Below are 25,858 nucleotides of genomic sequence, written 5' to 3' on the forward strand. Positions count from 1 at the left end.
TATAGAGGGGTGTGAATCCAGTATTATCAGCCCTGCCGGTTCAAAAATCATGTCAGGCAAAAAACAAATTGGAGACACTTTAACAGTGCAGGTTGAACCTCTCTAGTCTGGTGCCCTCTGGTCTGGCAACATCCATGGTCCGGCATGATTTTAGTTAGCTAGATGTCCACTTATTTTGGGTGTGGCCAAGTTTCCTATGTTTTCAAATACAGTAGACTTCTGATAATTCGGAACCTATGGGACCTAGGTGGTGCCGGATTATCAGATATGCCGGACTATCAGGAGGTACTATAAACTGGTTATATATATACTGTATACATTATATAGGGATATATAAAGTGTTCTTAACCCTTTGTATTGTACATACTGTATACAGTATACTGTAATGTTTTCGGTTTTTTAAGCCTTTTTTACCCTTTTTGCGCAGTTCAGCTGCTGCCGCTGTTACCTTGTAACTCATTTTTTGCCGAAGCTCACTCACTAGGTTCTTGCCATTTTGATGCCGGACTATCAGGAGTGCCGGACTATTGGATGCCGGACTACTGAAGTTTTACTGTAGTTTATTTACAGCCACCAGCCCTGGCTCTCCATATTCTGTGCTGTTATTTAGCTCTAATTTACCATTCAATGTCTTCTCAGAGCCCAGTCAGCAGTGGAAGTGTTGGTAATGCTGCTAGGCAATATTGACCGTTTGTGGTTCAGCAAATTCTTTGATTCGGCACCGGACAGGTCCCGAGGCTCCCTGAGTAGAGAGGTTCAATCTGTAGTCAGAGCTGAGTTCAATTTATTGGCCTGCTGGTTCTTGAGCCATTAGTGGTCACAATTTTAAGCTTTCTTCCATGCCAGGAGGACCAGGAATTTACACCTCTTATTTTTGTATTAAAGTTGTTATTTTCAAATAATATTCTGACTCCAGGACCTGGGGCATTAAAGAGAAACTTCAGATCTCATGAGATTTGCAGTCAGATCATGAGAGCCGGCAAGAGTGGGGGGGGCGTGGAATCTGGACCCCTTCAATCACAGGAGGTGGGGGGAAGCAAGGCTGTGGTCTGGCGCAGTACAAAAGAAGGAGCCATTTCAGATTCCAAACACCCCAAACTCGAGGGTGGGGGGAGATAAAAACTGGGCTTCTGGTTTGAGCCCATCTGCAGCCAAGTTGGTGGAATGTGTGTGTGGGGGGGGGGGGGAGTTCTAGGGAATATTCCTGTGTGTGTGTGTGTGTGTGCGTGTGTGTGTGACAGACACAGACATTGACGGGAGATTGCCCATGCACCACAGGCAGAATATACCTCTGAGATGTCCCGGGGCAGCTTGCCCAGCCTCCTGTGTTATGCTTGACACTGTTCCCTCCGCCTTCCCTTCCATAAGCAAGTAGTAGTCAGGGGGCTGGTGGTGGCCCCTCCAAGGAGCTAGGCTGGGCTGGAGGCCTGGGCGAGCTGGAGGGTTCCCTGACAACCAGGTGTGTGCTGCAGGCAGCGTGCGACGTGTTCTGCGTGGGAGACGACGTGAACATTGAGAAGGCCAACAACTCCCTCATCAGCAACGACCGGAGCTGGAAAAGGAGCAAGTTCCGCCTGACCTATGTGGCTGAGGCCCCTGAGCTCACCCAAGGTACGGACGCTTGTCGCTGCAACTGGGCAGACCCTGGGGAAGATGACAATCTTTGGGGCTTACCTGTAGCGAGGGAACAGGTCTCCCTGGGCAGAGACCTGCTGAGACCCTCTCACTCCTCTCTGCGGGTATTCGACTCTCTCTTGTCCGTTTCTCACCCTCCCTCAACCTTGTCCTGTTTCTCTGCTTTCCCTGCTCCCTCTGTTCTCTCCCTCCTTCCCCCTCACCTCCCTCCCTCTGGTTCCCTTCTGCTCACTGCTCCTCCCATACCCTTCACCCCATGGCTAACCTACCGCTAGAGAGAAAACTCCCCCTTGTCCCCACCCCTCATTCCACTTCCAGGGGCCCAGTCTAGCACACGGTGATCCGAGAGGAGAATTCCGTTGAAGCTTTGTCCAGTTTTGCCTCTTTGCAGTCCTTCCTCCCCCCACCAAGTCCCACTCAGGATAGGAAGCCAATGCGCTGCTGGAGGAAGGTGTAGGGCCAGTGTCTGTGCCAGGGCAGTGGAAAGCTGGGGCAGCACTGAATGTCCAGGAGCATTCTAAACTACCTATGTAAAACCTTCCCTCCTCTGGCATAGCCCAGGGTGAATGCACTGAAACACAGCTCCTGCAGCTGGTGGATGTAGCCCTGTCTCCTGAGTTGTGATGCCAGCTGCCAGCGAGATGAGATAGGTGGTGGTATAGTAGGCATGCAGCTGGTGGTGGTGGGTGTTTCTCAGTCCCTCAGTTACTGGCCTGCTGACAGCAGGGAGCTGCTGCAATCATTCGTTCCTCTCACATGGCCCTGAAGGTGTGGATCAGGAGGGCCCAAGCCAGCACACCCTGGACTCACTCAGCTGATGCAGGCCAGACCATGTGCTGAAGTGCCAAAGTTGGTGGTGCCCAGCCACACCCAAGGGGCGGGGTTGTGGGCAGCCTGTCCTGGCCATTCTCGGACACATTCCTTTGATTGAATCGTCTCATCCACAGGTCTGTACAGCATTCACAAAAAGCGAGTGTATGCTGCCCGGCTGCTCATGCGCCAGAATCTGCAGAGCCCAAAATCCAGGTAGGAGTGGTGGCAGCCATACATCTCGCCCTTATACGCATGACACTCATGCTCACTGCACTTGTGCATTCACGTGTCACACACACACACAGTCTGCACTTGTGCATTCACATGTCACACACACACACACAGTCTGCACTTGTGCATTCACATGACATGCACACTCACAGTCTGCACTTGTACATTCACATGACATGCACTCACAATCTGCACTTGTGCATTCACATGGCACACACACACCCAACACTTTAAATGTTTTAATTCCAACCAATGCTGATACCAATCAGCCAGCCTAGGCCTCAAGTGTGCCGTGTTATAAACAGTTGTTCTAACTTAGTGCTGAATGTTTCCTAGCTAGCATCTAATGCAGTGAATCCTCTACGGGTATCTCAGGCAGGCTCCTGTCTGTGAAGAACTCCCCACAGTATCCCCAGCAGTAAGGAGTCTGATTATGCTTCACCTTTGCTATGTTGCTTGGAGGAGTCCTCCCGCTGACAGAGTGCTATCTACACCAGCAGTTCGACCGGTACAACTGTGTGTGCCCCACCCCCAGAGCAATGTGGTTATACTGAAACGTGTAATGGAGACCTGGCCGCACTTACACACATGCTTTAAGACAGTAGGGCCAGGTGGAGTTTCAGTGGAGTTTCTCCTGATTTACACCTGTGACCCATTGTTCTGATGTGCTGGACCAAAACAGTACACAGGATTCTGCTGCTAGGGCTGCAGTAGCTCACGAACTAACTGGGTTCCGTGAGCTGTTCCTGATGACCTCAGCAATCATAGAATCCCAGGGCTGGAAGAGATCTCAGGAGTCATCGAGTCCAGCCCTCTGCCCAAGGCAGGACCAATCCCAACTAAATCAACCCAGCCAGGGCTTTGTCAAGCCGGGACTTAAAAACCTCTATGGATGGAGATTCCACCACCTCCCTAGGTAACCCATCCCAGTGCTTCACCACCCTCCTAGGGAAATAGTTTTTCCTAATATCCAACCTAGACCTGCCCCACTGCAACTTCAGACCATTACTCCTTGTTCTGCCATCTGTTACCACTGAGAACAGCCTCTCTCCATCCTCTTTGGAACCCCCCTTCAGGAAGTTAAAGGCTGCTATCAAATCCCCCCTCACTCTTCTCTTTTTTGCAGACTAAATAAGCAGAAATCCCTCAGCCTCTGCTCATAAGTCATGTGCTCCAGCTCCCTAATCATTTTGGTTGCCCTCCATTGGACTTTTTCCTATGCGACCACATCCTTTCTGAAATGGGGGGCACAGAATTGGACGCAATACTCCAGATGTGACCTCACCAAAGCCGAATAAAGGGGAATAATCCCTTCTCTAGATCTGCTGGCAATGCTCCTCCTAATGCACCCCAATATGCCATTAGCCTTCTTGGCTACAAGGGCACACTGTAGACTCATATCCAGCTTCTCATCCACTGTAACCCCCAGGTCTTTTTCTGCCAAACTGCTGTTTACCCAGTCAGTCCCTAGCCTGTAGTAGTGCTTGGGATTCTTCCATCCCAAGTGCAGGACTCTGCACTTGTCCTTGTTCAACCTCATCAGATTTCTTTTGGCCCAAATCCTCCAATTTATCTAGGTCACTCTGGACCCTATCCCTGCCTTCCAACGTGTCTACCTCTCCCCCTAGCTTAGCGTCATCGGCAAACTTGCTGAGGGTGTAACCCATCCCCTCATTCAGGTCATTGATAAAAATGTTGAATGCTAGTGCAGAGAAAGGGACAGTGTCTGTGCTGCATTCATGGCAGGGCAGTGATATGATAGTTCCATGTAGGCAACACTGGGCCAGCGAGTTTGGCTTTCCAAGCTGTATGCAGAAGGATGGCTAGCGATGAAGAACACCACCATGTCAGAGTGGGGCGGGTGACTAGGTGTGAACAGAGGACAGCTTCTTCCCTAAGCTCTCGTTCTTGTTTCCCTTTTGTTGGTTCAAACATGAGATCATCTGGGCAGACACACTGGGCTGCTCCTGCGCCTTAGAAAAACCCACTCAAAGAGACAACTACCGGAACTGGGACCCACTAGCTGGGGGCTTACAGGTGTCCAGTGGGCTCCTCATGGGGTCAGGATTGTTTTGTTTTTCACCCTCCTCCCTGCAGTCGGTCAACGATTTTCCTGCGACTTCACACCAATGGGCAACAGGAGCTGCGCTACCTGCCTGGAGACCACCTGGGAGTGTTCCCAGGCAACCACGAGGACTTGGTCAATGCTCTGATCGAAAGACTCGAGGATGCACCTCCAACCAACCAGCTGGTGAAGGTGGAGCTCTTGGAGGAAAGGAGCACAGCTTTAGGTAAGGAGGGCCAGCGCAGACACCCTCACTGGGGCCAGCTGGACCCCGTTACCCCCACCCCTCCCCACAGAGTCTCTGGGTGCTCCATGGATCCTGGTGGGGAGAGGTTTGGACCCATTCCCTGGTGCGTTCCCATAAGGACTGTAGGGTTTGGAGCTCTGGTTTTAGCTTCCCTGTCATGAGAGAGGGTACCCAGCTGCGCAGCATTTTGGGACTGTGGAGTGCTCAAAGCAATGTGTCACAGAACAACAGGGCTGTAGGGGAGCGTTTTCTGCTCCTTCTGGCAAGCTGAAACCTCTTCAGGTCCATGGAAAGTCGAGTTAAATGGTGTTTGATGCAGAGCGTTGAGCTCTTGAGTACTGGACAGTCTATGGGCCTGACACTGCATTGTCCAACACTAAACGGGTGGCAAATGCTCTTCTCACTCCACCCCCCCGGAGCGATACAAGAGTGGAAGAACCAGCCGTGGTATCATGAATGTGGCTGATCGTACAACATAAGGTCATTGGGAGCACCAGATTGTGCCAGATTCTTCTTTCTAGCCCTTCCTCGTTCATTGTCTCACGCTGGAGTCCAAGCCTCCATTGTCCAAAGTGCGCTGGCAAACTCAGCCAGCAATGGATTCTCTCCCATCAGGTGTCATCAGTAACTGGACGGATGAGAACCGCATACCACCCTGCACCATCTTCCAGGCATTTAAGTGCTACCTGGACATCACCACGCCTCCCACCCCTCTGCTGCTACAGCAGTTTGCCTTACTGGCCACCAGTGACAAGGAGAAGAAACGTCTGCAGGTCCTCAGCAAGGTAAATCTGTAGGTCCAGTTGGCAGCCTCTTTCTAGTGTAGGAGGCTTGCATGCCCCACACTCCTGCTTAACCTTAGTGGTTGGTAAGTTTCCCTCTTGATGAACTCTCCACCTCTGTATCTACCTCCTGGATGTCTTAGGATGAATCTGGCTGAGGAAAGCAGCTTGTCTATGTAAACAGCTGTCAGTGACTTGCCTTCTCAAATCCTGGAACCGGATTCCAATAGAAATGCGGCCTGTGGAAATTACATGTCACCAAGACACATTATTCCATCCTGACCAGAGAGGTCTCCCCCGGTGGCTCCTTACCGAGGGCTACTGACACACTTAAATGGGCCAGTGTCTTTCCACTGATGTAGCTCACCTTAGCATGCTTTATGTTCAGTGAATTTAACCGGATGGCTCCACAAAGGAGGGCTCTGGAGTAAAGTGACTTGCCCAGGATCATGCAGGGAGTCTGTGGCGGAGCTGGAGACTGAATGTACGGCTCTTGATTTCCTGTCCCCTGATCTCTCAACCCTGCAATCAATGTAGGGTGTCTTGCACCTCTCCTGCTGTGTCTGTGTAGGAGAATCTCTCAGCCTGGGGCTCCCTTGTGATTGTGTCTAATAATGGGAGAAGTTCGGAATCCACTGGAGGCTTTGTCAGGAAGGTTTGAGGCCTGAGGAGCAGTCTCTAGAATGAGTGGCAATCAGGACCAGAGCAGACCTGGGTGCCCTTAAGCCCTGGGATCTCCTGCTAGAGCTCTCCTTTGTCTGCTGCATCCTGCCATGGGACTCTCGTGGTGCAGTGCTTCTGGCCTAGAACAAGAGCTCACTCGTCCTTTCCCTCCCTCGCTTCAGGGCTTGCAGGAGTATGAGGAATGGAAATGGTCCAAAAACCCCACCATAGTGGAGGTGCTGGAGGAGTTCCCATCCGTGCAGATGCCTTCCACCCTGCTGCTCACCCAGCTGCCTCTGCTGCAGCCTCGCTATTACTCCATCAGCTCCTCTCCCGACATGTCCCTGGACGAGGTGCACCTCACCGTGGCTGTGCTCTCCTACCGCACTCGAGGTACCGTGCTAGCTCCTGGTTTGCGCTTCAGCAACTGGCCCTGGGCAGTACTGAGATGGGGCCCTTGCCTCCACATGCATTGTGGGTAGTGGCCATGAACCTATGGGGCTGTGTGTCTGTTTGGGGATGGGGACTCACCTATTCATGTGGGATCTCCTCCAGGGTGGGATGGAGGGAGCAGCATCCAGATTCAGCAGCTGAAGCTGGGGGCTCTCACGCTTTTCCAGGACACTCTGCACTATTAGAGTTGCCACTACTGACAGAAGCTGTTCTGGGAGATTTTTCCCTCTCTCCCCAATATGACGTAACGTCATTTTCTTCAGAGTTCCATTTCAAATCTCCAGGATTGCGCTCAATAGTCCCTGGGAGATTGACGCCAGTTCTGGGAAACTCCAGGCCCGTCCTGGAGGCTTGACAACCCTGTGCATGATGCAGCACAAAGGCAGAACGTGCTTGTTTCAGCTGCCTCACACCAGTGGGTGTTGGGGAGATGAGATTCCAGCTCTGCCTCCCCCGAAGATGGCAGCCATGTGTCTCTCCTGCCTCCCACTCCTGGGAAACGCAAAGAAATGCTGAATATTCTTCTTCCACGTGGCACTGCCTAGCACTGGTCCGGCCTGTGCGGTCATCTTCTCAAGGCACATGGGAGGAGGGAGGGGGAGAAGGTGCCTAATTTATAACTCCCCCCCACCCCCAAAGGAGCCCATGGCCAAGGTTTCTTGGAAAACTCTCCCCCAGCTGGAGACAGTTCTGGACAGTCCCATTCAGCACTGGGCAAGGGGAGTGTCTAGGGCCACAACATAATCACAAACTCCCCTTCTGCAGCCAATGGCATCTCCCTGATGTTAGCCTGGGAGAAGCCAGCCCTCTGTGAGTGCTGCAGTGACCCAGCCTGCCCAGAATGAGAGCATCCTGCTGAGCAGAATTGGCCCCAGGGACCACTCTGTGCTGGCTGTTCTGACTCTGAATCCCAAGTTGGCTGCTGCTGATGACGATGTCGCGGCAAGGATGGGGGGAGGTTTGGCAGAGTGATCCGTTGGGCACAGAGAGATAAACAGGGTGTTCTGCACTGATCCATTCAGCAGAGCTGGGGCAGGGTACAAACCCCCTCTTCCTTTCCTCTCCTAGATGGGGAAGGACCGATACACCACGGGGTCTGTTCCTCTTGGTTTAACCGGATACAGACAGATGAAATTGTGCCCTGTTTTGTAAGAGGGTGAGTGTCATGTTCACTGCATGTGGAGTCCTGGAGAGCCAGGAAGAGTTTGGAAGGGAGGGGACACACTTTGACCCCAAAAGCCCACTCCAAGACTGATCAACAGCAGAGAGCACCCAAATCTCTGTCTCTAGCCCATCATGTGCACCCACTGCACAAGTGGGATGTCTATGAATGAGCTGCCTCATCACCCTGACCAGGGGGAGAACTAATGACCTGCAGAGCAGTCTGCAAGAGCAGGGTGTGGTGCCCAATGCCCCTGTACAGCCAGGAGCACAGAAGAGAGTGGAGTGTGGGCTGCAGATGGGACCATTACAATGTGCTCTGCTTAGAAGTTCTGTGCAAAAGTGCCACTTTTCCCCACTGCCTTCTGCACTCAAACTTCTGCTCCTGCATGTCTGAGCTACATTTCTACTCCCACGAGGATTGCATTGACCCAGCTTTAGCCTTGTCCCATTACAGTCGTGTCGAGGGGCGACCTATTCTTGGAGGCTCCTTGAGTCAAATCCCCTTCACTAGGGGTATCATGGCCTAATGGCTGGAGTCTACCCACAAGTCCTGTTACTAGGGGTAATACAGCCCAACAGTCAAGTTCGTATGCAAGTTCCCTTTCTTAGGGGTAATAGGGCCTAGGGGCCACAGTCCATACATGAATCCCCTTTACTAGGGGTAATATGGCCTAGCAGCCAGAGTCCATACACGAGTCCCCTTTACTAGGGGTAATACTACCTAGCAGCTAGAGTCCAACCACAAGACTCCTCTAATAGGAGTAATGCTGCCCAGAGGCCTGTAGAAAAACTTCACCCACATGGGCTAGCTAAGGAGGAAGTAGGGGGACCCAGGCCCTCCGTCTCCACTAGGTTCCGGCTCTATTGACAGTGGCACAGGCCATTTCCCGCTCTGCAGGGAATCTGGCACCCTGAGCACCCGGAGAACAATTCCCCACCCTGGGCTACTTCCTACTGTTCCCTGGCAACTGCTGTCTCCGTAGTCTTTCTGGTTCTGGGGCTCCTCTGGTAGTTCCTCTTGGTCTGGCTGCTGCTGTGTGGCCCAGCTTCGCTGCTGCTTCTTCCATCACTGGAGCTCTTGCAGCACCTCCTTCCCCTTCAGCGGTCCGCCCTGACTAAGCTTCTCCAGAGGGTTTTGTAGTCTATCTCCAGTGGGACCATGCCCAGCAGGGCTGTGGGGGGGGGGGGGGGACTTTCTCAGCTGGTTAGGCCACGGCAATTCCCTTAGCTTCGCTGTGGGGCTGGTATACCCTGTCACAAGGCATCACTAACTTTGTAACTTGTTTACCCAGAGCACCTGGGTTCCACATGCCACAAGATCCCCAGGTTCCCTGCATCCTGATTGGCCCAGGTACAGGAATCGCCCCCTTCCGGAGCTTCTGGCAGCAACGGTTCTTTGAAATAGAGCACAAAGGTGGGTCTGAGGTCTTGAGCCTTGGGTAAGTAACAGGGCGAGTGAGTGACACCTCAGCGAACTCAAGTGTAATGCACTGACTGAGTACATGTGATCACATTGCTCTCTGGTGGCTGGAGCTGGTGAGGGCTGGAGCCTAAAACTTGCCATTAATCAACTTAGCTCCAAAGATTGGCACTTGTATGTTCGGTGCTAGAGGGGTCAGGCTGAGTCACAAGATGACTGCTGAAGTGCGTGCATATGTGTAGCCATGGCTGTGTTTTGCTGACTATGAGGTGAACTCACAGAGAGCAGGTTCAATGTTTTTTTCCACTGGCCTTTTTCTGAGACGTATTTCATGATTTTTTTCCTTTAGATAATACTTCATGCCTTTTTGTCCTACGTTTTTCAATGGAGAATCAAAACATTTTGGTTTAAAGATGATTTTTATTGCAAAAACAAACAAATGATTTAAAAAAAAATCTCCCACAAAAATAACTACCTTGTTTTATACCGCACTATTATTTGGGACCCTGGATCTCTGTGTACAACTCTGAGTGGTTACACAATCTCCCCAAGTATCTCCTCTCTCACTCTCTATCTTTCCTCCTCTGCCATCTGCTGTCCCAAGGAACAGAACGATGTAGCTAAAATAGCCTCCCTCAGAGTGCATAGAATGGCTGCTAGCAGGCAAAGAGGAAATCTAAGCACAGCATGTGTCCATTCTGTGCAGGAGGGTGTGTGTGAAATTGGGCTTGGGAAACGGGGTGCAGATGATGACTATGACTCACTGCTCTCCCACCTGTGTCTGCTGCAGCACTCAAGCCCTGCCCGATGATACTGGTCTTTGGGTGCCGACAGTCCAAGATTGACCACATTTACAAAGAGGAGACCCTCCTAGCCAAAAACAAAGGCATCTTCAAAGAGCTGTACACAGCCTATTCCCGGGAACCAGACAAACCAAAGGTAACTCCAGGCCAGCGCCCTGCTCTGTCACCTGTGGGCAGCTCAGAGACGCCGTGACCAATCTAAAGCAGATGGCGAGCAGAGCTCCAGCACCCCTATGAGGTGTGGATTCCCCCAGCAGCCCCATAGGGAAAGTGTCAGGCCTCTGATGTGGTCACCTGGGGGGATTTGCCAGCACTCATTTGAGAATGTGTTCTTGGCTCAAATTTTTAACAGCTACACGGGCCAACGAATCCTCCATTGAAGGATCCACAAGTCACTTCTGGCTGTGAAAAAAAATACACTGGTGCTAGCCAAGTATTGACCCCAGGGCCTTGGAGGCGTCCCATTGGGTCTTTGACTTCCCCCCGCAGGTTCTGTCATGCTACCAGCCTGATTTCCAGCTGTGGAATTCCACTGACTTCACTTAGAATGTCTGGAGCGTAGCTCCTGCAAACATGCATGCTCTGGCTGTCCTCAGTCCCCATCCAAAACCGTCGTTCAGCATTGCTGCGTGGGGTTAAATGGCTGCCGTGTCCCACCCCACTGGATGACTGGGTGAAGTGACTCCTGTGTACACAGCTGGGCTGTGCCTTGGGGGAGCTGTGGGTGACAGGCACTGTGCAATGTCCGTTCTTTTCCCCTCCCACCCAGAAATATGTGCAGGACGTGCTGCAGGAGCAGCTGGCGCAGTCGGTGTACAAGGCGCTGAAGGAGCAGGGAGGCCACATCTATGTTTGTGGCGACGTCACCATGGCAGGAGATGTCTTCAAAGCCATTCAGCGCATTGTCAAGCAACAGGGGCAGCTGTCTGTGGAGCAGGCTGGTGCTTTCATCAGCAAGCTGAGGGTGAGTAGCAGCTCCCCAGCATGCTGCAGGGATCAGTGAAAGCTTGTGCCAAGGCAAGGGCTTTGGGCTCTCCTACACAATCGCTGCAGATTGGAGCATTGTGTCCATGACCTCTGGGAGTGTCACAGGCACCATCCCCGCTGGCCTCCTGACCTGACTTCTGGTCTTCCCTCCCAGGCTCCTCACTTGCCAAAGGAGCTGGGTGGTGGGTGAGCTAGTAGAGAACTAGGCTGAGGCTGCCAAATTCCCTTTCTCATGTGACCTCAGGCTCAGGGCCGGATTAAGGGGAGGGATAGCCAGGCAGCTGCCTGGGGTGCCAACCTATGGGGGGGCGCCTGATTGAAGTGGTAATGGGTGCTGGATCAGGCACCCCCCCATAGGTTGCTGTCTGGGCGCGGGCCACATGTGCTGTGTGCCTGGGGGCGGGGCCGCACTTGCGCCACGTGCCTGGGGGTGCGGCACCCCATACACATCAATCAGGTGCTGTGCACCCGGGGCAGGGCCGCTGCCCAGGGTGCAAGAATGGCTCAAGCCGGCCCTGCTCAGGCTGTGCCATCTAGCTCCCTGTCTTCAATTTTGTAAGTCGGCAGAACGGTTCTTGCTGAAGCCAGCCGGCAGTGTATCTGGGGGAGCAAGTCTGTGTGAAGGACGAGTTCCTGGAGGAATTCTTGAGGGCAGCTTCTCAGGGAGCGCCATTTCAGCAGCTTAACCTGTTAGCCTTGTCCACATTTGCACATCATACATTGCTGGCCTACTACTGGTGCAGCTCCAATGCCAGTGACATGCCATCCCAAGCTCCTATTCCAGGTCTTTTTGCAATGCTGACTTTATCCAGGATATGCCTCTGGGACATTAGCAATGCCCAGCCAGCTACTAGCCTGTACCCACCATGCACATTGCTTAACTATCCAAAAACTGGCTATTGCATCCTCACTGTAATAAACAAATATGACAAATCTATGTCCACCTGGCACCTTCATGGATGTCACTTCCTCATGCAATGGCCATGCAGATCCTACTGCTGCACAGACACAGACCTTTAGCATTTGAGCTACCAAGGAAGTTATTAGCAATATAAGCCTATGACATACAGATAGGCAGTTTCAATTCCATTCAGTGAAGGGCACTGGTTGACTTGCAGTCTAGTCTGTTCACGATGGCAGTGTTCCTTCCAGGCTGCAGTACAACCCCCAGTTCCCCTGGACTTCCTTTCTCTATTTTTTTGAACCTTAAGGTATGAACTATGTAGCTGAAGAAGCTATGCAGTGAACACTGGACAGAGTGTCAAGAGACCCAGACTCTGTTCATGGCTCTGCCCCCTGACTTACTGGATGATCTTGGGGAAGTCACTTCCCAGCTCTGTGCCTCAGTTTCCCCATGTAGGCTTTTTCTTTCTTGCTGATTTGGTATAGGGTAGGTACTGTCTTACACTATGTTTGCATAGTACCCAGCAAAATAGGATCCCATCTCAGCTACCTGGGACATCCCTACCGATAGGCAAAACATGCAGCCATGTAGGGCAGCACAAAATTTGGGGCACCAAATTGCCCCACATTTCATAGTGCCCTATGCAGCTATGTGTTCCAGTCATCAAGCAGCCCCTTTCCCTGCCTCAGTGCCAGTCCAGCTGCCCCCCAACCACATACCTCAGTCACCCACCCCCAACTCAGCATTCAGCCTTTGTTCACCAAGCAGAGGCAAGTGGCCCTCACAGGCTGGAGGACCAAGCAGGGGTAGCTGCACAGCGAGCAGTTAGAGAGAAGCGACACTTTCCCCTTAAAAGTGCTCTTCTCTTCTGCTGACTTTGTGGCTGCCTGTTGTTCCTCTTGCTGTGCTCCCTCCTGGCCCTGCGCCAGGTTGCCAATTCTCCCCTACAGGATGGGCCAGACCAATTTGACTGGTCCAGGAGAGTTGGTAACCCTTTTTCCCCACATCTTCAGCACCCCCGGGGGGGACTAGTGCTTAGTTGCCTAGAGCACCAGCATCTATAGGTGCTACAACATGGAAGGGCAATAATCTTTTATGAGGGCCACTCCAAGATTTTGGAGTGGTTGAGGGCTGCACTCTTTCATGATATTAATGGAAGAGGTATGGAGGTTGGGTGCAGCAGGGATCTTGGGGGGGGGAAGGGATTTGGAGTGTAGGAGGAAGAACGGGGTCTAGGAGGGAGTTTTGGGTGAAGGAGGCAGTTTTGACCTAGGGTAGGGATCTGGGGTGCAGGATTTTGGAATGTTACCTAGGGCAGGAAGGGGTTATGACCAAGGGCAGGGGATGGGTTTAGGGGTTCGGTTTGTGACCTAGGGGAGGAGACTGGGTGCAGGAGATTGGAGTGCTAGATCTGGGAGGGGGTATGGGTGCGTGTGGAGTAACAGGGCAGGAGTTGGGGGCAAAGGATTGGGGACGGGAGGGACTGGGGTGCTAGAGGCAGGCTCTGGCCAGGAGTCTTACCAGCCAGCAGCCCAACCAGCCTGCCTGCCTGCAGAGCTTAAAATGTTTCTCAGCCATCCAGCCTGGCTGCCTCCCACACACACACAGGCTGCACGGCCATGTGCTTGTGTGAATAACTGAGCTGGAGGGACGGGGGCGGGGAGCGTGGTGCTCCATGTGCTGCTTGTTATTCAAACAGGCAGCTCTCATTGGCCAGTTTCTGGCCAGAAGCCGGCCAATGGGATTGTACTGGGGGCAGGAGTTACGCCTGAAGCCTTCCCCCCACCCCTCTTGGCTCACAGTTTTTAAAGAGAAATGGCCTTGCAGTCACTTTTATGAGTGGTCTGCAGGGCAAGTTGGGAAGTCTGCCTGGAGCTCCCCATGGTGCCCATGGGATGGATCCATTAGTTTGACAGGCCAGATCCAGCCCTCAGGCCATATTTTGCCTAGGCCTATGCTACAGAATTGTGACTATGCCTTTCTCCTGGTGCCATGCCTCTTCTGTCATTGGTTTCAGGATGACAACCGCTACCATGAGGATATTTTTGGCGTCACCTTGCGTACATATGAAGTGACTAACCGCCTTAGATCTGAGTCAATTGCATTCATTGAGGAAAGCAAAAAAGACGCGGATGAGTGAGTTGATGTGCTTATTTTAACCTGAACAATTGTTTCTTAAATGCAGGTGGGTTGTGGAATAAAACTCAGAAGGATCCTTTTATTTATTTGCATGGATGGAGCTTGTAATAACAGTGACAGGAACGTGTGTCTGATTGGAAAGGCAGAAACATATAAAGCTGCACTCTGGTTTCTTTGAGAGAATGATCATCTTAATGGGTCAAATCCCTTCCTGGCATAACTATTGCTTCCCAAAGGAATTGCGCCAAGATGGAGCTGACCCATTTCATCCACTACCCCAGCCTTTTCCATACCACAAGCCCCTGGGACAACAGGCGCAATGAAGCATGAGTGGGCAGTCATAACTTGGAGCTGGCTGAAAGTTTCCCAGTGGAGTGAAGTTCAGTGGGAACATGCCAATTTGATAGAATTGACTCGTTCTGTCACAGTGTGTCACTGTTGTCAGTGGAAACCAAGCTGGCCACTTGTCAGACTCCCTGAGACCTATGGCTCTGCAGAGCACACCTGGTCGTGGTAGGGGCAAACTTGCTGGCTACCCAGGGAGCTAGGCAGCCAGAGGAGCTAACTGAAGACCTGACCCTGCTCACACTAAAATCAAATGGCAGAATACACATTAGAATCCAAGGTGTCTTTCCTGGCCTCATGTTGACTCCCAGCTAACTGTACTGGTTCAGCAGTGACCCTGATTAACTTGAATGACTCAGAGTCAGCACTTGGCATCAGCCCATGCCCCAGGCAGGCTAATGGCCAGATCTGCTCATTGCATTTAAACCAGGCGATGGGCAACTTAAGGCTCAGGTGCCAGATGTGGCCCCCGGCTTCCCTAGATCTGGCCCCTGAGGCTCGCCCCCAGCATCAGAGATCCTGTGCTGATGCTCCAGCCCCCTCCCACTGTCTCCCTGTGGGGCTGGAACACACAAAATCTACTAGGCTGAGCCCCCCTGTAGGCTCTGGTGTGTGAGGAGATTGGGGGGAGTGTCTCTTCCTCAGTCGGGGACCCCCTCTCTGAGGGTGTGTTGGGGTTTTTTGTTTTTTTGTTTGTTTTGTTTTTTGCTTCTCACTTGTGTGCGGCCTCCAACTGATTTTTCTGTGGGTCAGTGGCCCCACCCCTAGTTTAAACACTAGGGGTGCATCTACACAGCAGGGCTTAACTTGAAATAAGCTACGCAAATTGAGCTACATCAAACTGGGGGTCGCGACCCTCAGGGGGGTCACAAACAACTTACAAGGGGGTCGCAGCTGGATTTGGTTTTTCACTTACGACCCCTCTCACCTGGGCCGCAAAGAGTGGCAGGGCGGCGGAAAGCAGCCACCAGCAAGCAGCGCAGTGTGGCTGGGGCCACGGGATTCCAGGAGTGTGGCTCAGCTGAAGGAGGAGGCAAGGCAGCAGGAGAGTGAGGCCGGCACTGGTGCAGGAGCGGATACGCAAGCGGCCAGCTGGGGCACGGTTGCCGGGCGACCGAATGCTTCCCCAGCTGGGGGAGGTCGGGGGGATTGGGTCAGGGCAGAGGACCCGGAGGTAAATAAGGGTATGTGGGGTCAGAAGAGGAGGCAGAGGAGAGGAAACAAACAAACAAACAAACAAAAAACGTAATGGTCGTGGAGCAGAAAAGAGGCACAGAGGAGAAAGAGATGGGGGGGAAGGATCCTGCAGGGAAGAAGGGCGTTGAGGACGGCAAACACCTTGAAGCAGTGGTCCCCAACCACTGGAGGTTGCCGGGCGCCAGGGGGCATGGCCATTCGCCCACCGGGCGCCAGAGGGCGGGGACACTTGCGTGCCCGGGGACGGGGGCAGGCCCCCCACCATGCGCCGCACGCCTGGGGGTGGGGCCCCCCCACGCGCCTGGGGGCGGGGCCTCCTCAAAGGGCCACGCGCCCGGGGCTGGCACCCTCTCCCAGCACTGCGCACTCGGGGTCGGCGCTCCCCCACCAAGCGTCGCGCGCTTGGGGCCGGCGTCCTCCCCTGCCAAGTGCTGCACATCTGGGGCCAGCGCCCCCTTTAAGCGCCGTGTGACCGGGGCCGGAGCTCCCCCGCAAGGGCCGCGTGCCCGGGGCCAGCACCCCCTCCAAGTGCCGCACGCCCAGAGCGCGGGCGGCCAATCCCAGTGTGCCGGGGCCAGCTGCGGAACCATACATGTGCCACGTGCCCAGGACCAGGCCAGCCCCAAACACTTGGCGGGCGCACACAAATGCCCCCGTGGGCACCGTGTTGGGGACCACTGCCTTGAAGGAACCACAGGATGGCAAGGAGTCTGAGAAGGGGGGAGGAAGTGACTCAGGACAGTGGGGGGGGGGCTCACACAAATTTATGTAGCCTTTTAGGGGGTCATGGTATCACAAAGTTTGAGGACCCCTGAGCTACATCAAATGCGTAGCTTATTTTCGAAATTGGGAGCGTTTACACAGCACTTATTTCGAAATAGAGCTCTCTTATTCCAACTTCTCTTACTCTTCTTACAAGGAAGGTTACAGGAGTCGGAGTAAGAAGTACTCCAGCTTGACAGTATTTCGACATTATTTTGAAATAACTGCCGGCTGTGTAGACGCAGACGAAGTTATTTTGAAATAACACTAGTGATTTTGAAATAATGTTGCTGTGTAGATGTACCCTCACTGTCCCATGCCAGAAAGGGGCACTGCTGGGCCATGTGTGGAAAGAAACTTTGGTAGCAAATCATTCTCCCTTTTTCCTTGCAGGGTTTTCTGCTCATAACCCGAACCCCAGACGGGATGCCAAACCAGTTGCAGCGGCAGCCGCCCCCTCCAGCCAGAGGGCGTTGGGTTTTGTATTTACACGGACACGGCGGCTCTTTTTCTGCGGGGCCTGCCCACGGAAAATGCTCTGTCTCTTGTCCTGTCGTCGTGTCCTGATGATTTCCCTTTCCTTTCTCTCTCTGTCGTCCTGTGGTGGTTTCTTTTCACTCCTTGTTTCTCTCGGAGTTCCCTGCTGAAGTGCAATGGCTTTATAATCCACAGTGGCTCTTACAAAACTAAGTTTCTTCTTCTCTCGGTCTGACGAGGGCATTTTGCGGCTGCATGAAATCACCATCTTAGTGGTCATCTGCATTCTTTGGTGTTTGGGGAGGGGCTGGGGGGCAGGAGAGCTGGCTGTTCCTGATCAGGCAGTGAGGACTAGAGAGAAACTGTGTTGCCTGAGACCCCTTTTCCCACCTCGACGTGGAACTTGGCTGAATTGCTGCATCTTCCTTGCTTTCCTTTGGACTCTCCAGGCCTGGCCCATGTGGTCATTGGATGGAGAGGAAGGCTGCCCCTTCCATGTCAGTGAGCTTTGTTGCTGTTAATGGGAAGTCTGGAGTTTTATTTTGTTTGAGGAGTTCGTCTGTGTCCAATGGGTAACACGTCACTGGCCATGGCAAAGGAAGAGGGTTCCCACAGCTTGTTTTCTGAGAACAGGATCTCCCCCTGACTCCCCAGAGCTAAACTTCTAACAAAGTGAGTCCAGCAAGGTCTGGAGCCTCCTACAGGCCCCTTGGCAGCTGGGTGGCTCAACTTTCAGCTAGTGTTCACTGGCCTCACACTGCTGTGGCCACATAACTGCTTAGGTGTTGCTGCCTCCACCTGCCAAGGTTTCTAGGTGCTCATGCGTGCTGCTCGTATGTGCGACATAGCAGCCTCCCTGGTCGCTCCCCTCCCCAAATACTTCAGATGGATCTGTCCTAGAGCCCAGGGCTCCAGAATTTTTGCTGCTCCAACCCCTCTTCCAAAGGTGTTCCAACCAGCAAGAATTTAAATAGGGATGTGTGCAAATGCTGCCACCTGATGGACATTTGCATGCATGCTGTTCTGTGAGGGCGGCCCAGTGGTTGCTCCATGAGGATAACTAAAGATTCCAGCAGTGATTTTGTCATTGCTCACAAGCAATATGTACGTCCTCACCTGCCCTGCTGCCTGACAGCATTTGCCCTGGTGCGTTCTGCCCCATCCCATACTCGGGAGAAATTTGGGTCCAGATCCAGCCCAAAACTCCCTAGCTGACCCTTCCTGTAAGACCCCTGTGTTTCCTTCCATCCCACCCCGTGCAAACTGTGGGAAGAGTTTGAATTGGGATTCAAACTTTGCACTAGTTCCAGGAAAGATGCGCCTATCAGCGCTGCCTAGAAGCAAAGGGATACCCAAAGAAATGACTTTTTTACCTGTGTCCTTTGCATTCGTTGCTGATGGTCATTTCCCCATTCAGTCCTGAGCTCCTGTAATGGCCCCACTCTGCAGTTAGCTCCCTGTCTCTACCAGGCAAGAGAAGCTGGCTTTGGCAGGATAGGTTGTCTCTCCTCCTGTCTAATACATAAGTGCAGCAATGGAGGAGGCATGGCATTCAGATTCAGTCCCTCCTGTTGCTTAAAGCTGGAATTTCCCCAGGAGCCTAACGGACTTAGGTGCCCAACATCTGTTGTTAACTGAGTCAAGCACCCATCTCCCTTAGTTCTCTTTGAAAATCCCAGCCTAAGAGAGCACAAAGCTGTGTTAATTCCAGCCTGCTCACCTAGTGCATCCAAGATAAAGGAAAGAGATGGGGAAAGGGACAAGTGAATGACAGGAAAACCCTGCCATGGTGAGATGAGTTGAATTCAATGGCTTCAGAAGTCGCCATCTGCTTCACTGGGATAGTGTGCTTTGGACATGCCTGGCTGGCTTTCGTTTTAACTCAGCAAGTTCCATTTCTTCATAGCCAGTCTGCTCTCCTTCCCTGCAAGGATTCGTGTGCTTAACTTCTTCCCCCAGCAAATGATCCTGCTAATTTTTGGTGCCATTCCATAAATACACACCTTTTACCAACCATCTGGATGCAGTTCAGCTATGTGTAATAAATACATAGCACATGGGTGGTGGAGAATAGAGATAGCCAGGGGATGGACTGCCTGTATCTTGTGCAATTGATGGCTTTTGCCTACCCTCTGTCCATTAATCCGAACCCTCCCAGTGAGTTCCAACATGCCAATCTTGTGAGCAGCTTCAAACAGCTTCTGCAGCAATTGGCGGGTGGTCAGGATGGGTCAGTGGGCTGATCCAGTCTGGCAAATCCCATGAATGGCAAAGACTGCCGTCGCTACCATCCACATGCTTTGTAGTTGCTCAGCTCAAATCCTACTCCAAAGCGTTAACAGCCAGGCAGCTCCTTTCCCAAGTTGGTCCACACTTCCAACTCTGCCCTTTACCTTAGACTGACAAGCTACTAACCCACTGTACTAAGCCTCGGTGACCATCCCTTAGTCCTTGCCTCTGCACTGCAGTTGCTTAGAAGTTTAAACAGGAGGATACGGTACAGGCCATTCTTTAGATAAGAGTCCTCTGGGGAAGAGGGCAAATAACAAGCCTGCTTTCTGCTGCAGCAAATTTAGAAGCTAAGGTGCCAAAATGCAGAAGCAGGAATTGAGAACAGGCTGTAGCACAATAAGCTTCTCCATGGCTGTACTGTAGTTTACCCCTAATCTGTACTCATTATTGATTAGTTATTGACCTCTATTAATGGTCTATTCCCCCCCCCCCACACACACACACACACTCCCATCAATTCCCACTGTTAACCTGTTACTGATTTTCCTTCCTGCACCTCCCACCTTCTCTGCAACCAGCCCTTGCTCACCAGGCAAAAGAGCAGTTGCACTTCAGGAAAGGTTCTGGTGATGGCAGTGGAGGATGAGGTACCTAAAGGCAGAACGATGCTAATGCTCTGGGGACTTGTTCCCCTACCAGCTGGCTTGCTGATCTCATCATGTGGAGAGACTGAGGCTAGGTCTAGATCGCAGGCTTCTTTCGGAAGAAGCTTTTTTCAGAAGAGATCTTCCGAAAAAAATGTTTATGAAAGAGAGCATCCACATTGCAAAAGTGCATTGAAAAGCCATCTGCTTTTTCAAAAGAAAGCGTCCAGACTGAATGGACGCAGTCTTGCATTTCAGCTGTGATTACTATCGACAGAATGGCCACCAGGGCACCTGTGCTTTTTCCTCTTTCCTCTTCTTCTGAAGGAACTCCCTTTTCCCCGTCCACTCATGCCTTTTTGCAAAAGAGGATTACCAATGCCGGAAAAATGCCTCTGTTCTTTCAATTTTCTTTTGGAAGAACGCAATTGCAGTGTGGACATTCCTCAAGTTTTGTCGGAAAAACATCCGTTTTTCTGACAAAACTCTGTACTGTAGACATACCCCGGGGGATGCAGGGAGCAAGGAACTTCACCTTAAAGAGCCAAATTCAGCTCTCAGCGCCTTCGACTAGTTCCCACAGAAATTAGACTACATTGTGAGCCTTGTTCTGCAATCATGTACCTGGTGCACTGTGTGAGGAGGAAACGGCTGCGAGTCCAGCTTTTTAGAAGTAGCCCTTTGTACAAACTGGGCATGATCTCCTTAAAATGCACTTGGGGCACAGAGGCCAATGCCAGGTGGCCCACAGGGAATGAACAGATCAGATAATCATTAAGTGATCCATCCCCTGTTACCCCTTCCCAGCTACTGACAAACATAGGCTAGGGACACCATCCCTGCTAATAGCCACTGATGGACCCATCCTCCATGAATTTATCTAGTGCTGTCATCAGTGGGAGCAGCAATAAGGTCATGCTGAGTGCTTCTCAAATTGCACCTCAAAGCAGCATTGCTTATCACCTGCACTGAGACTGCAGACTCATGTTAGGTACTGAGGACTCCCCCAACTTTCATTGGCTCCCCTGCAATATCCGGTCTGTGGACAGCAGCGATCATTGCTTTGCATGCAACAACTCGCAGTCACCACAATGCATTATTCCCTAGTAACCCTGGTCAAAATCTCTCCCTGGCTCTTGCTTCTCCCATAAAATTACCTTTTATTTACTAAAACTTCCAGGGTGATGGAAACAGCTAATGAGAGAGCAGGTATAAATCACTTAATTCCAGGACTGCAATGGGCTCTAGCGGAGTCAGTGTTTTCTGGGGTTTGCTAAAGATATGAGCATGGGATTTGAACTATTTAAACACCACAGCATGTACCTATCTTTTCCCTGCTGAGTCAGCGTTAAACCAGGATGGAATCAGCCTGGACTCTAAGGCTGTGTCTAGACTACATGCCTCTGTCGTCAGAGGCATGTAGATTAGACACATAGGCAAAGTCAAATGAAGCCGCGATTTAAATGATCGCGGCTTCATTTAAATTTACATGGCTGCTGCGCTGAGCCGACAAACAGCTGATCAGCTGTTTCTCCGCTCAGCACGCTAGTCTGGACACTCCCCTGCCGACATCAAAGCCCTTTGTCGGCAGCCCCGTTATTCCTCGTGGGACGAGGTTTACCTAACAAAGGGCTTTGATGTCGGCAGGGGAGCGTCCAGACTAGCACGCCGAGCGGACAAACAGCTGATCAGCTGTTTGTCGGCTCAGCGCGGCAGCCATGTAAATTTAAATGAGGCCGCGATCATTTAAATCGCGGCTTCATTTGACTTTGCCAAAACAACAAATCTACATGGCTCCATCGACGGAGCCATGTAGTTTAGACGTACCCTAAAATGCTCCATGCTAGCAGTGTTGCTAATAAAGCCCAATGACAAGCAGCGGCAAAGCTCATTTCAAACATTGCCTTTTGTAGACTCTACTAGTGAGAGTTACTCGCAGTGATGTGTTGATCATAAATGGGGGCACCCTTCTTATTTCATTCATATCACTTCATTCATTCATATGTCTACACAGCATTGCTATTTCAGAATAACGTTAGTTATTCCAAAATAAAAAAGAGTATGTTTACGCTGCAAGTCATTATTTCGAAATAATGTCAAGCTGGAGGACTTCTTACTCCGACTCCTGTAACTCTCATTTTATGAGGAGTAAGGGAAGTCAAAGGAAGAGCGTTCTTCCTTTGACTTCCTGCTATGCAGACAGCACCAAAAGCCAAATTAAGTTATTTCGACTTCAGCTAAACAATTGACATAGCTCAAGTTGTGTTGCTTAATTCAACTTTTGCCCTACTGTGTATATGCGCTCTAATAGTGGGCTGGACTATGCGGTCATGACTCACAGGCAGTAAAACCAGCTCTGTATGGGTCCCCTGCAGATTTAAAGAATATCACAGCACAGGTTAGGTCTTTGCAGGAACTTTCTCTGAATCACTACTAAATAGTTGAAAAATGGTTTGTGGGATGGTTTCCATGGAAAATATGGGTTTTGTTGGAGATGGGGGTTGGCAGAAATTCAAGTGCTGAAAACTTTGAAAATGGAAGTCTTTTGGGTTGGGGCATGGTTTTTTGTTTTGTTTTGTTTGTTTGTTTTAAATGAAAAATAAAAAATGTCCATGAAACTTTGAGAAAAGTTTAGTCAAAACCTCATTTTAACAACAACAAACCTCTGACAGAAAAGTTTCAACCAGCCCTACTTGGGAATGCAGCAAAACAGCCACTAAATGCAACAGCTCCTGCTATATCTGCTCTGGCGTTCACTCTGAGTTTGAAACCACTGGGTTTTTTTAAGTTATATGTTCAAAAGATGTAAAAGTTTGTGATTCCACAAGTGCCAACCAATAAGTAACTTTGGCTTTATTAATGAGGCTTCAGAAGGTCTGCAGGTATATGAATTTCTCCAGTGCACCATGCAAGGCTGTGTCTGGCTCAGCTAAAGAGTGTGGAGCTCATCGCAGAAACTTTTCAGAAACACCTGCAGCTGACTGAACAATGCAAAATCAAAACAATGGGAAAATATTTGTTGAAATATCAAAATTAGGCAAAGTTTTGACTAGTTATTTAGCTGGTCAAAAGCCAAAGGAAATTGTGAAAATGTCTTCAAAAGCAGTGTGTGGGAGGAGTTAAAATTCAACATTTTGTCAAAAAAATAATTGAAATGTTTTAGAAAAAACATCTGCCAGTTTTAGGGGAAATAAAACAACTTTTTTTTAAAACTGAAATGAAATCCACCTTTAACTAATAAACCTGCATGACTCCAAAGCAGGCATTCATGTCTCTGTGGGATATGGTATATTATTAACAAAACGCACTGTGATGCCTCTGATGTAGGAATGCATTTCAGACCCTTCCTTCAATGAGGTTTGCTGATGTGCAGCTTTGAAAGCCAAGAAAATGAAGTGCAAACATCAATTCTGGTCAGAGTGGACCAGATGCCAGGAACTACCAAGTTTAGATCAATTACTGATCTAGAAGAAATAGCTTGGCCCATTTGAGAAGCCTCTCAGAAATCCTGTTTTCTCTATTTTGAAAGGAACTGAAGAATGATGAAGGGGAACTCCACCTTCATCTTGGCAAAGTTTGAGTTCTGGACTGCATGTGAGGGGAGCAGGGCAAGAGTTAATTTCAAGGAGGACTGGTTAAGAGGCATGGCTCCCATCTAGTTAGGAATACAGACTGAAATTCTCCTAGCTTCTAAAGGATTTTGGGTGCTTGGCTCCAATTAATTTTAAAGGGAACTGGGTATCCGATTCCCTTAAGCAGCTTTGAAAATCTCAGGTTTTTAAATGACTCACCTCATGAAGATCAGTGGCACAAAAGTGAAATGGGGACGTTTGTGAAATGTGACAAGGTTTGGTGAAACCTCTACATTCTAGAGGTTTCCTGAATCCTCTGACTCTCCTGGGTTTTCCCCTGCTAGATGGAACTCCATCTTTCCCAAATTCTCAGCCTAGTGACCCTTCCACCATCTCCTTGTATCATTGTGCCTTCAGTTTATTTTGTAAACAATGCCATGGTGTAAGACTGGAGCGTCAGCTTGACTCTCTCTTTGTGTTTCCTGAGGTGCATGGGCAGACTGTTTTGTTTTGTAGTATCAAATGTGATTCAAATGTAGGGTTTTTTTGAGGAAGAGGGTGAGGGTGTGCGGGTGTTGTATTTGATCATAGCAGTGCTTTAAGCAGTCAGAAACATGGTTTCCCCTACCTCTGAGCTCTCAATGCTGCTAAAATCTCTGCCCTTCATACAATGTACTCCAGCACCTCTCTCATGGACTGATTCCTGCCCTGTTTGCAAGGTATCCACACTGTTCTAAAGCATGCACCTCTCTGTATAGTTCCAATCTTTGGATTTTATGGAATAAAATACCTATGCCTGTTTGCATTACAGTCAAAATAAAAAAAGTGGACTAGATCCAGTGGACTGTTGTCTTTCTTCTTCTTGGTTCCTGATGGTGAAAATGCCAGGGAGGACTGGAGCACTTGTCTGGCATGAAGAATAGCAGCAGAGGACAGGAGAGATGCCTGTGTAGCTGTAATGCTGCCCTGACCTACTGCCTCCTGATATAAATTTGCCTTTACTTAAATACAACTGCTTTTTAACACACTCACACACACAGGCTGGGGTGAAGGAATAAGAGCAGAATAAGGCCCAAGATTAAAGCCTAGTTCTTGCCACACCTGTACTTTGGGTGCATTCTGTAAGATCAGATTCCAAAGCCAAATTTTGCATCTCAATCTCCAAAACAAATAAGTTTCCTATGGAGCCTTTCAAGCGGACAAAATCCAAATCCAATGGCCCATTCCCTCATGGCGGGGGGGCTGACTACTAAACTTGAGGAAACTTCAAAGAAACCTGAAGAACCAGGATAACACGATCAGAACTAGTCCCAAGGCAGATTGACAATGATTGTGGACTTGGATGCAGAGATATCAATGGCCAACAGTTGCAAGAGGGCAGCACTCATTCATGGGGTGTCAATGCCAATGGTTGCATCTCTCCTGCATGGTCTGTTTGGACCAGTCCCTGCTTCTGAGTCCTAGGTAGGCAGGAGCAGAGACAGTTTGACCATTAACAAAAGGGCCAGTGAGCATTTCTATCCCACAAGAGACACCGCTTCCCCAACTCTGCCAGGGCTTTCCCCCGTCAGTGGGACCTGTTACTATTGGAGATGAACCGGGGACACAAAACTCTGATTTCAGGCTGGACTTCTACCCTTTCCCCAAAGACTGGGATGTTAGGATATGGGGTTTGTTTTCAGGTCCATCTCTAATGGACCCAATACCACAGTGGACAGGGCCTAGCAGCAAAGCACATCACCTCTCATAAGGGTATGTACAGGGGGACACAGTGTTCCCTGTAAACTGAATGCGTGGGCAGCCACCCAGGAGAAATCCAAATGCCATCCAGCTGATTAGCAAAGAGTCCACAGCCAGCAGCATGTGTTTCTACTGGTGGTGCACATATACACGTGCCTTGGTGCACTTAATGAGATTTATTCCACACATGGATGGAAAAATTTAGAGGGAGCGTTGTCAGGGTGTCTTGTGAAGGTGTTGAGAAGGGAACAGCAGACAGTGGAATCCATTCTCCAGAAATCTTAGGCATATGTAGATGAAACAGAGAGCAAGAGAGACTTCCTAGGCTCCCCTGTCTGTCGCATACATGGGGGCTGCGTCTAGATTGGCATGATTTTCCGGAAATGCTTTTAACGGAAAAGTTTTCCGTTAGAAGCATTTTCGGAACAAAGCGTCTAGATTGGCACGGGAAGCTTTTCCACAAAAGCACTTTTTGTGGAAAAGCGTCCATGCCAATCTAGACGTGCTTTTCCGCTATTTTCGCAATCGGGGCTTTTTTGCGGAAAACAAATCTGAGTTGTCTACACTAGCCCTTTTGCGGAAA

General features: G+C 50.5%; 1 protein-coding gene across 11 annotated transcripts in view; it reads left to right on the forward strand.

Annotated features, from left to right (window-relative positions):
• NOS1 (nitric oxide synthase 1) overlaps window positions 1–21,475 on the forward strand; it is a 175,391-nt gene extending 153,916 nt beyond the window's left edge. For all 11 annotated transcript variants that reach the window (XM_075898163.1, XM_075898161.1, XM_075898160.1 and 8 more), the window contains 11 exons: window positions 1,473–1,611; window positions 2,583–2,661; window positions 4,777–4,970; window positions 5,607–5,776; window positions 6,619–6,829; window positions 7,958–8,045; window positions 9,346–9,467; window positions 10,264–10,412; window positions 11,046–11,240; window positions 14,185–14,303; window positions 17,004–21,475. In XM_075898163.1, the coding sequence (XP_075754278.1) occupies window positions 1,473–1,611; window positions 2,583–2,661; window positions 4,777–4,970; window positions 5,607–5,776; window positions 6,619–6,829; window positions 7,958–8,045; window positions 9,346–9,467; window positions 10,264–10,412; window positions 11,046–11,240; window positions 14,185–14,303; window positions 17,004–17,019 (1,482 nt within the window). In that variant the 3' untranslated portion in view covers window positions 17,020–21,475. The remainder of the gene's footprint in view (window positions 1–1,472; window positions 1,612–2,582; window positions 2,662–4,776; window positions 4,971–5,606; window positions 5,777–6,618; window positions 6,830–7,957; window positions 8,046–9,345; window positions 9,468–10,263; window positions 10,413–11,045; window positions 11,241–14,184; window positions 14,304–17,003) is intronic.
• The last annotated feature ends 4,383 nt before the right edge of the window (window positions 21,476–25,858 follow it).

The sequence above is a fragment of the Pelodiscus sinensis genome, chromosome 15, assembly GCF_049634645.1.
Source record: "Pelodiscus sinensis isolate JC-2024 chromosome 15, ASM4963464v1, whole genome shotgun sequence".
Classification (NCBI taxonomy): Eukaryota; Metazoa; Chordata; order Testudines; family Trionychidae; genus Pelodiscus; species Pelodiscus sinensis.